General features: G+C 41.6%; 1 protein-coding gene across 1 annotated transcript; it reads right to left on the bottom strand.

The window, feature by feature from the left end:
• Window positions 1–3,740: 3,740 nt before the first annotated feature.
• On the bottom strand, window positions 3,741–9,236 carry LOC142941576 (uncharacterized). Its single transcript, XM_076083537.1, has 10 exons — window positions 9,080–9,236; window positions 8,881–8,949; window positions 7,099–7,220; window positions 6,921–6,981; window positions 6,232–6,423; window positions 6,013–6,102; window positions 5,783–5,845; window positions 5,191–5,295; window positions 4,350–4,544; window positions 3,741–4,201 (listed from the first exon to the last, which is right to left on the bottom strand). Exons 2-10 carry the CDS (start codon window positions 8,939–8,941, stop codon window positions 3,882–3,884), a joined length of 1,209 nt encoding a protein of 402 aa, XP_075939652.1. The 5' UTR covers window positions 8,942–8,949; window positions 9,080–9,236; the 3' UTR covers window positions 3,741–3,881.
• Window positions 9,237–10,920: the final 1,684 nt, after the last annotated feature.

Raw genomic sequence — 10,920 nt, forward strand, 5'->3', positions numbered from 1 at the left:
AGTGTAAGAGGGAATGATGGCAGGAAAGAAAAGTGTATGCACAGGAGACTATCTGCTCAATACTAATATTTCTTTGTAACGTCTCTGTGTGTGTTTACTGTTTTCCTGCAGACGTCCAGCAGCTGTTGGTGGTTCAAGAAGAGGTTCCCCCTGAGCAGCAGGAGTGGAGCTACAGTCTGGACCAGGAGGACCCAGCACCCCCACACATTAAAGAGGAACCGGAGGAACTCTGCACCAGTCAGGAGGGAGAGCAGCTTCAAGGGCTGGAGGAGGCTGATGTCAAGTTCTCATTCACTCCTGTGAAGACTGAAGATGATGAAGAGGAAGCTCAGTCCTCAGAGCTTCATCAAAGACAAACTGAACAGATGGAAACAGAAGCTGATGGAGAGGACTGTGGAGGACCAGAACCAGGCAGGAACTCAGATCCAGATAGACATCCAGAACCAGATACTGATGAGAAGACTGTAGACTCTTCTGACACTGATGACAGTGATGATTGGAAGGAGACCAGACCAGGATGTAGTGCTGGTGAGAAACTATTTAGATGCTCAGTTTATAATACTAATACTCAATACTAATATTTCTTTGTAACGTCTCTGTGTGTGTTTACTGTTTTCCTGCAGACGTCCAGCAGCTGTTGGTGGTTCAAGAAGAGGTTCATCAAGAACCAGATACTGATGAGAAGACTGTAGACTCTTCTGACACTGATGACAGTGATGATTGGAAGGAGACCAGAGAACCTCAGTCAGGTTTAAACTATGTGAAACCTGATGAAGTCCTTGTCAGTGATTCAAGACGTAGTGCTGGTGAGAAACTATTTAGATGCTCTGAGTGTGAGAAAACATTTAACCGGCGTTCATATTTAAAGAGACACATGAGAATCCACACAGGAGAGAAACCTTTCAGCTGCTCAGGTTGTAAGAACTCTTTTAACCGGAGTTCAACTTTACAAACACACATGAGAACGCACACAGGAGAGAAACCTTTCAGCTGCTCAGTGTGTGATAAAAGATTTCGGCACAAGTCGACTCTGAAGTCACACATGAATACTCATACAAGAGGCAACCGGCTTTAGTGGTAAATCTGACACACCACATGGCACATAACGCAGGGGAAGAAATATGGTGCTTTTTTCCTATTGTTGTTTTAATTTGAGAGCATTGATTATTGATTCCACGTTCCGATTTTGAATTGTTTCCTCTTGCTTCTCTACAGAGCGTTTTTGTGTCTTTTAGGTTTTAGCTTTTTTTGGCACACAACTGGACTGTTTTAGTTTATTCTCACTGCTCTTATCAGCCATGTTTGTAGCTGACTATTGTGCTGACCTGCATTCTTTAAATATCCAGAAACACAACTCTAAATAAATGCTTGTGTTGTTCTGTATCTGCTGGTTGTGCAAATAAGGACCATATCAAGTGTAAAATAAGACAATATGTCCATGTTGTGTTTACAGCTTGTTGTGCTGCATCTCTTTGTAGTCATTTTGAGTCTCTTTGTAGTTTTGTCTTTTTTGTCATTTTGAGTCTCTATGTAGTAATAAAGTGTCTCTTTGTAGTAATTGAGTGTCTCTTTGTAGTAATTGAGTGTCTCTTTGTAGTACTAAAGTGTCTCTTTGTAGTAATTGAGTGTCTCTTTGTAGTAATTGAGTGTCTCTTTGTAGTAATTGAGTGTCTCTTTGTAGTAATTGAGTGTATCTTTGTAGTAATAAAGTGTCTCTTTGTAGTAATAAAGTGTCTCTTTGTACTTGTTTTAGTCTCTTTGTAGTTTTTTTGTGTCTCTTTGTGGATGTTTTGCTCCTTTTTGTACTAGTTTTGTGTTTCCTTCTCGGCATTTTGAGTCTCTTTTGGTTCACATCTCTTTAAATGACATTTTGTCGGTGAAGGCCAGAGGGTTCCCCTGACACTTACAGCCCCTGAGCCTGTACATAGTTGACACATTCTTTGATGCGTCTATGATTGTAGCTTTGACAAATGTATGAACATAAACTTTGTGTTTGAAACAAAAATAAAAAACAAATGTGTGGACATATGTGCAGAGAAGCACCTGTCAATGAGGAGCCATGCAGGTGTAACATGCAGGATGTTCATGCTATTCCCCCAGATCTTCCAACCAATTAGACTCTAGTGCAGGCATGGGCAAACTACGGCCTGCGGGCCATATACGGACCGCTGGGCTTTTTAATCCGGCCCATCGAATATTGGTACAAAATTATAGTAAAGGCCGCATTCATTTAGCCTTTTTCCTGCAATACCTGGTGTTTCAGTGGATCCCACTAGATCAGGGGTCGGCAACCTTTATTTATACAAATAACCGTTATTTATTTCCATGTTATTTATTGTCAAAGACTGAGGCCTTGTCCACAATACTACGTTTCCATTTATAAACACATATGTTTTGCTACGTTTACACTACGCCGGAGTTTTAGAGCATCGAAAATGGAGGAGTTTGAAAACTCCGGAGTTAGCTCGTAAACGCATACGTTTAGAAACGATGAGGTAGACGCCCGCGTTCGCTACTTGATTGGTTCTTAGCAGTCACGACGTGTCCTTCTCTGATTCGTCACACCCCTATCACGTGACCCTTTCCCGGAAGATCACAAACAACAACAGCCTTGATTACCGATCATCTACCAGGTTAATTCAACATGGACAACCGAGTACAGGTGTTGCTGATCTTGTTGTCTTTACTAGCAGCTGTTGTCCAGTTAAATTATCTATTTTTGCGGAGGAAGCAGCAGTTATTGGAGCGATTAGCGAGCGGTGTGTCCAGCGGGGTTATCAGACCTACAGAGCGGCCGTCTAAAGTCACGGTTAGCGGCTTTGAGGAGAACGGACACAAAACGGAGTGTGACTTCAGTGTGACTCCGTCTGAAAGGAGAAGTTCAACTCCCTTAAACTGGATGAGTTTTATGCTTCACAAAGCGAAGCCAAGTTTCCAAACATCAGGAGGATGGCACAGAGGATGCTGGTGTTGTTTGGCTCTACCTACGTGTGTGAACAGACGCTCAGCGTGTTGAACATCAACAAATCAGGCCACAGATCCCAGTTAACTGATGAACACCTCAGATCTGTCCTGAGAATTGCCACAACCAAACTGACACCAAACTTTGATGCACTGGCAAAAAAAGGTGACCAACAACACTGTTCCCACTGAAATGAAATGCAAGTTTTCTTACTTTTCAGGTAATGGCTTTTACTTGTAATTTATATTAGTTCACACAAACACTCTCCATCCATCGGCTACTGGCTCGGCCCGTCTGTCAAATTTTAAAACTCATTGTGGCCCCTGAGCCAAAAAGTTTGCCCACCCCTGACCTAGCGAATGTTTAGCACAAAAAGTGATTTTTGAATTGGAAAAATTCAATTAAGTTGTGGTGACTAAAAATGTAACTCATTTGGTTGGACTGAAATTTTATTTTGAAAAATTCAACACAAAACATTCATCTATAATTACTGCATTTGAAATATTGTCCGTCAAAACACATCTGTATTTTACACACTTTGGTGCAGAGTTGAGTACGAGATACAAAGACTGACATTTTCTAATCTAAATGCTACTGCACACAAATATTTTGACACAACATACATGGGTGTGGTGTAGTTGAATGTGCTAAGTTTTAAGTAATTCATTATAAAATAATTTATCCAGACTATTGTTACACAATGTATGGCGAAAATGAGCCAGGCTCATGGTTTTTAATCATAATTACAATGCCATAAAAAAAAGGACAGCAGACGATATGATTACACACATAATTGCATTTTATTGAGAGTATACGGTATATTAGTCATCGCACCTTACATACACTTTCTACAACACAATTGTATAATAAAGGGACAGCAAAACTGCACATTCATGCTTTGAAGCAAACACGTTTTTATTTAATCTTTATTTTTGCATTCATTGTAAAACTTTTTACCAATTATCCACCAACTTTCACTGGGTACATTAACGTCATCACCCACACCCTGGGCATTTCCACTGGTATCTTTACTTCTCTGGATGAAGCTCTCCATTAATTTGGTTTGTATCTCAGTGACGGCGGCATCATTTTGTTCACACTTCAGTAATCCAACCGTCTCATGGTAGAAGACGTTGACATGCAACACAACTCTAGCGTCACCACGCCACGTTCTCATAGATGTTGTGGCCCTGACCTCGTGTGTGTGGTGCATCAACACCAGAATGACAGGTTTATTATCTGAGGACACCAAAAGAGAGAATGAGAGTTACCAAAAGATTCTCTGTTGTCCAACACATCAATATGTTGATGACTAAACTTTGATTATCTAAATCCAATGCAATATTCCATTTCAACATGAACGGGCTGAAAAAACTCCTTCCCTTACCTGTAACATTACTCATGGCTGCCTCAACATCTGACGCAATGCGTGAACTGATCGGACAGAAGACAAAAGTGATCTGGTTCTCCTGATTGCCTTCACAATGCCGGAGCTGATTCTGAACTCGTTTCTCCACTGTCTCCATCAGCTTCAGGTGGGTATCGAAGGTTTTACCGCCGACGACCATCTTGTACAGCGCGGCTACAGAAAGAAAAATGGTTGTGCATGTGACACAGATTTATACATTTGACAGAACAGTGGAATATAATTGTTCTTACGGCAGCGTATGTTTATCAAAAGTCCCAAAAACTTAGAATTAGATTTCAATCAGCTGTTGTGCAAAGGTCCAAAGTCAGATAGTATTCCCCAACACACTGTGTGCTTTGTGTATGATTCAATTCACTGGATTAAATGGTATTACAGTATCATAAGGCTAATAATGTATTTTAAAATCTGAACAAACATGAGAATGAGATTCATGAGAAAATCGTATACGTCATGAAAGTGTGAAGAGGAAGAAAGATGTACTTTGTGTTCCTTGTGGAGGATGGCCACCAGTGAGGCCAGTAGAGAGCCCCACTGGATCACCCATGTCTGAGGTACCTGAACCTAGCAAAGAGTCTGTAACATGAAATGTACTTACTGACTCTAAAATGTATTGTAAATAATCTACAAATTCAACCCCTAAAGAGACCATCATGTTGAGTTGTAATGGAACCTCAAACCAGATGCTACTCATTAAACGAGAGAGAGAGAGAGAGAGAGAGAGAGAGAGAGAGAGAGAGAGAGAGAGAGAGAGAGAGTGAGTGAGTGAGTGCGAGAGAGAGAGAGAGAGAGAGAGATTCACCTGGTGCTACTCGTGCACGACCATCATTTTTGCCACTGTGGGGCTCCACTGGACCACCGGTGACTGAAGGACTTGGACCTGACGAAGACTCTGTTAGGGTACAACCTAATGCAATTACTTACTCAAAAAAATGAAATAAACCATACTAACTTAACACCTATATGTAAAAATATTTAGAGGCCAAAGTATTTTTGGTATTTGAGTGAAAAATGGTTCCAAGAGTATTAATTAAACACTGTGGGAACATCGACTAAATGGAAGTTTGAATCACTGAATTTTTATTTTTCTTGTCGGGGCCAAAACTAATTCAAAAGTAAATACCACATTTGGTGTCTGAATAATACAGGGTTAAAATGAAAAACAATTATTAAAAGAAAGAAGAAAATGTATTGTTCATAATTTAAAAATTCCACCCCTAAAGAGACCATCATGTTGAGTTGTAATGGAACCTCAAACTGGATGCTACTCATTAAACATGAGAGAGAGAGAAAGAGAAAGAGAGAGAAAGAGAAAGAGAAAGAGAAAGAGAAAGAGAGAGAAAGAGAGAGAAAGAGAGAGAAAGAGAAAGAGAGAGAAAGAGAGAGAGATTCACCCTGTGCTCCTCCTGGTTGGCCACTGTGGAGCTCCACTGAAGTACTTGGGCCTGACAAAGACTCTGTTAGGAAAACGACATAATACAATTACTGAAAAATTATAATGAATCTTACTAACTTAACACCTACATGTAGCAGGGTGGACAGATGTTTACCAGATAGTGAACCTTGAATTTTTAGAAAATCTTATATGACATGAAAATATGAAGAGGACGAAAGTTAGATTTACTTTGTGGTTCTGGTCGATGGCCACCAGTGGTGCCAATTTTCTGCAATTTTTTACCTCTGGCATCTGCATTACCTGAACCTGGCAAAGAGTCTGTAACATGAAATGGCATTATTACTGACTCCAAATATTTTAGTATACATTTCAAAAATCAACTCCATCTTTTCGTCACACTCTCAAATACTACTCATTAAACACGACAGTTTAAAGCAGACGATTCACCTTGTGCTTCTCCTGGACAGCCGTTGGTGACTGGACCACAGTTGGCTGATCCCTGGTCAGGCTGATTTTTGCTGAATTCTTCCAGAAGGCTGATGTGAGCTTCAAGGAAACCCTGGACGTTATCCATTTGGGTCTTCATGTCCTTCAGGATTCGGAGGTAATCAACCAAGACCCCATTGTCAGTCAGAGCAGCTGGAGAGAGAGAATCAGGTTGTGCGTGTTAGAATCTGGATGACAATGCAATAGGGTGACCATATGTTCAAACCAGGCGGCCACCTCCGGTTCTGCCGAGCGAAGCCGATGCGGCAGTGTCTTAAAACCTGCATTCTCTCTACTGACCAGCAGGGGGCGACTCCTCCGGATGCAAAAAGAAGTCTGATTGTATGGAAGTCAATGAGAAAATGACCCTACTTTTCACTTGATTTATTCCCTCAGTGAATATTGAGTGAAACATGAGTTTATGGTGATTGAACATGATAGATGATAAAGTATAATCTTTATTAATGTTATTCTAATTGGGGTGAAAAATGGCACAATTTGGTAGAACAATCCCAGACAAATTGGGACATTTGGTCCCTGTAGAATATTAGCAAGGTTACATGTAATGCCTCCACTCTCATGGTCCAAACAAACAGAAACAATCTGCCAAATGTGAAAGTGAAAGCAACTGCTAGCAAGGCTGTACATACCCCTGAAAGATTCAATTGGGATGAACCCCTTCAGTTCGTTTAGGACCAGTTCAACCTCCCGCTGAAACAAAAATATAATATTACATTCAATCTTTTTTTTACAAATCCTCGTGACTAGTTTCTATCCATGTTATTTATCTTTATTTAATTCCCTCTCTAGTCACACTTGTTAGCTCACCGGTTTGTGGATTGCATCATAGATGGCCCTTCTCAGTTTTAAATCCGTAACTGCAGGAAACAGCTGAAGTATTTCTTCTCGAGTCAGCGCTTCGATGTCTGAGTCGGTGTACAATTCTGCCTCTGCAAAAACAAGGTGAGGAGTTGGGTAAGTGCTGGAAAACACTTCGCAGGGTTCCCACTCTTTTTCTATGGATCATTGTCCAGGACACGTTCAGTGCTGAAGAACAGCACAACACAAGTAGGTAGATAGACTAAAGTTCATTCTCAGCTAAATGAAAATAGGAGAATGTTCAAAGAACTGGGAACCCTGATTTTGGTTTGAATTCAGTTTACCTCATTTTTGAAAGATGTTTTTATGTTTCCAGCACCAATAGGCCCTTTTCCCAGCATTTTGACGCGTCATTGCAGGATAAACACAGCTGCATTAATAACATGTATTATGGTCCTGTTCCATTTAGGAGGGCCAGGGCCCTGGTATTGTACATGCTGGGTCACTGTTGCGACTGTGGGTACTTCTCAAGTCTCTTAATTGCATCCCCGTTTCCCTCACTTGCGTCCTTTCCTTGCGTCTTAGTCCCTCCCACCAGGGATGCATGGAGGAAACCATGCGAGGAGAGAGGAAACGAGGAAATATGTTTTAAGAGACATGAGACGTCCTTTCCTCAGTTGCGTCACGTGAAGCTGCGTCTGTTTCTGATGACGGAGGATCAGCTGATCACAGCTGGATCAGCTGTTAATCGGCTTTAACAGCTGGAGAGACTTTTGAGAAGTTTGTGTCTGTTCACATGATCACTCTACTTAATAATAGTAACTAATAATATTAATAACTAATAAAGACACACAGTTATCATCACTGTAGAGGTGTTTTCTCTCTGTAGTCTGTTAACAAACTGTGTCCTGTTTATAAGCGCAGGATCGGCGGAATGCGATCGTCTTATTTATGAATTATTTGCGTCGGTACGTTTTGAAATTCAGATTGTGACGTCATTATTAAATAACCCAGAATGATTATGGTTTCTCTTAAATTATATAACTCATCAAACCAGACACTCAGGAATGATCCGCCTCACGTGGCTGAATGAAATGATGATGAATGATGTAAAAAGTGTTTAGTCTCTCTGCTCTCTCTCTCTCTAGAGAAAGAGAAAGAGAGAGAGAAAGAGAAAGAGAGAGAATCATCTCTCCAGCTCTCTCTGACTTTAATTGTTTCCATAATAAAAGTTATTGAGGGAAAAGTCAGATCATGAAAACACAAATCTCTCTAATAAATGAAGAAAGTTGTTTGTGGTCCTTTTGTTGTTCAGTCTACAATGAACATTTATTTAAACCAGACGGTGAATCAGAAAACTTATCAAATATAAAGCTCGAGTTTAATCTGAGATCAGTCTTCACTGTTTACATGTTTGAAAAGAAATCTTGTCAGTCCGATCGGCTGCAAAATCCAATCACATGACCGATGAAGAATGAGGGGGCGTGTCGGCCGTTCAAACACTTCCTGGAAGGCTGTTCTCGTGAGTCCTCGCTCATGGCTCCTCGGAGATCCCTCCTCTCTCCTCCCTCCTCTCTCCTCTCTCCTCCCTCCTCCCTCCTCTCTCCTCCCTCCTCTCTCCTCTCTCCTCCCTCCTCTCTCCTCTCTCCTCTCTCCTCCCTCCTCAGAGTTAAATAACAGCTTTGGGACGGTCGTCAATATGGCAATTAAGAGACTTGAGAAGTACCCTGTGACACACTAAATATATTTAAATAAATCATCCTCTATTTAAAAAATAAAATGGTCTCTTACGTTTCAACACATCAGCTGCTTTTTCGTCGATGTCCTGTATTTCCTTCAGTAAATGCGACATGACTTCACCTGTAGTGTAGGAAAAGCAGAAGAAAAGGCACATTCATCAGATTGTATTTCACTTTCTATACTGCACTGCATCGCTTCTGTCTTTTCTGGTGTTGGTCTGACATGTTTTGTGATAGATTGGGACACAAACCTGCTGTTGTCGACGAACTAAACCGAAAGAACAAGAGAGACGCTGGGAGGAAAGAGAAAGAGTCACGTAACTAAATAAAAAACAGAAGTCTATGTAGTATACTGCGCCAAGGCCGTCCTCACAGTCCCCGTCTACAGTGAAGAGAAAGTGAAAGTTAAAGGTATATTTATTCGTCTTCTTCTTCTTTGTTTTTGAATGGGCGCTTTCAAAATGTCGCTTTACCGCCAGCTACTGGATTCAAACTGAACTCTCCACTCACTAAGTTAAATAACTTCACAGCATGTTCATGTATACAGCAAAGCCAGCAGGGAGCAGCACTCTGCAGCTTTTATTACCACTCTGCACAATCTTAACCTCCTCAGATAATTCAGTCATTTGCTCTTCAGCTACATTTAATTTCGTTTTCCGGACGTTTTGTAAACGGATCCTCAATGTTCTGTGTATCAATATGATGGATGACATTGGACACCAGCAATCCTCAGTTTAAAAAAAAAAAAGCTGTACAGTTTATGAATATTTTGGGGGCATTTTCACATCGGCTCATTAAACTCTCTGCTGCTTTTAAAGGGTTAAAGAGGATGAGAGGATGGGATTTATTTCACAGATGGCTTCTGTTCATTGGCTCTCTGTTTGTTTTAGAATTGATTTGACTTTTAAAGCAGGTATGGGTCTGGCCCCAAAATACATAGAAGAAATCTTGACCCCTTGTCAGCCAGCTCGCAGCCTTAGATCCTCAGGTGGGGCCCTTCTGGCTGTTCCAAAGCCGAGGCTGAACATTTAAGGTGACCGTGCTTTTGCCTTCAGGGCCCCTCGGCTTTGGAACGAGCTGGCTGAGGAGATGAGGCTCGCAGAATCAGTAAACTCTTTTAAATCACTTCTCAAAACTCATTTGCACCGGACCGTCTTGGTGAAGAGGGAGCTGAGCCGGAAGGCAAAGCTCTCAATTTACCACTCGGTCTACGTTCCTACCCTCACCTATGGTCACGAACTCTGGGTCGTGACCGAAAGGACAAGGTCGCGGCTACAAGCGGCCGAAATGAGCTTCCTCCGTAGGGTGGCCGGGCTCAGCCTTAGAGATAGGGTAAGGAGCTCGGTCATCAGGAGGGAGCTTGGAGTCGAGCCGCTACTCCTTCGCGTCGAAAGGAGTCAGCTGAGGTGGTTCGGGCATCTAATTAGGATGCCTCCAGGACGCCTCCCACTGGAGGTTTTCCAGGCACGTCCAACTGGGAAGAGACCCCGGGGAAGACCCAGAACACGCTGGAGGGATTACATCTCCCAGCTGGCCTGGGAACGCCTCGGGATCCCCCAGAATGAGCTGGAACATGTTGCCGGTGAGAGGGAGGTCTGGGTCAGCCTGCTTGGCCTGCTGCCACCGCGACCCGACCCCGGATAAGCGGAGGAAAATGGATGGATGGATGGATGGTACTGTTTTATCCGGGTTTAACTCTTACCTTAGCTGTCGTGCTGTGTTGGGCCTCACTGCTGAGCTCTCTGTTGTTATTGTTGTCTTGCTTTTGCTGCTTTGTCTGTCAAAGCACTTTGTAAACTCTGTTTTTAAAGGTGCTATATATATATATATATATAAAGTTGTTATTATTGCTGAAGCTCACTCCAACTGCTGTTATGGGCAATATGATTATGATTTAAATAAAAACACAATTCTAAAGTCAGCACAGATTAAATTGTCTCTCTACCTACCTAACCGCTGTCTGTCTATCTACTATATACAAAAACTATAGTTTGTTGTATTTATGAAAATATAGAACAAGAATAAAGACAACTCTTGACATTTTATTGCTATTTTACCTGTTAGAACAATATCAAACTCTTATGAAGAGGAG

The sequence above is a fragment of the Anarhichas minor genome, unplaced genomic scaffold (genome assembly GCF_050575085.1).
Source record: "Anarhichas minor isolate MPS153535 unplaced genomic scaffold, ASM5057508v1 ptg000136l, whole genome shotgun sequence".
Classification (NCBI taxonomy): Eukaryota; Metazoa; Chordata; class Actinopteri; order Perciformes; family Anarhichadidae; genus Anarhichas; species Anarhichas minor.

What these genes read in the sequence shown, in the direction of transcription:
- LOC142941576 (XM_076083537.1), bottom strand. Translation starts at nt 8,941, where the DNA reads ATGTCGCATTTACTGAAGGAAATACAGGACATCGACGAAAAAGCAGCT. An exon ending in CCATCGACCAGAACCACAAA is followed by an intron (nt 5,846 to 6,012) that starts GTAAATCTAACT and finishes TTTTCCTAACAG; the next exon opens with AGTCTTTGTCAGGCCCAAGT. An exon ending in TCGTGCACGAGTAGCACCAG is followed by an intron (nt 4,545 to 5,190) that starts GTGAATCTCTCT and finishes TTCTTTCTGTAG; the next exon opens with CCGCGCTGTACAAGATGGTC.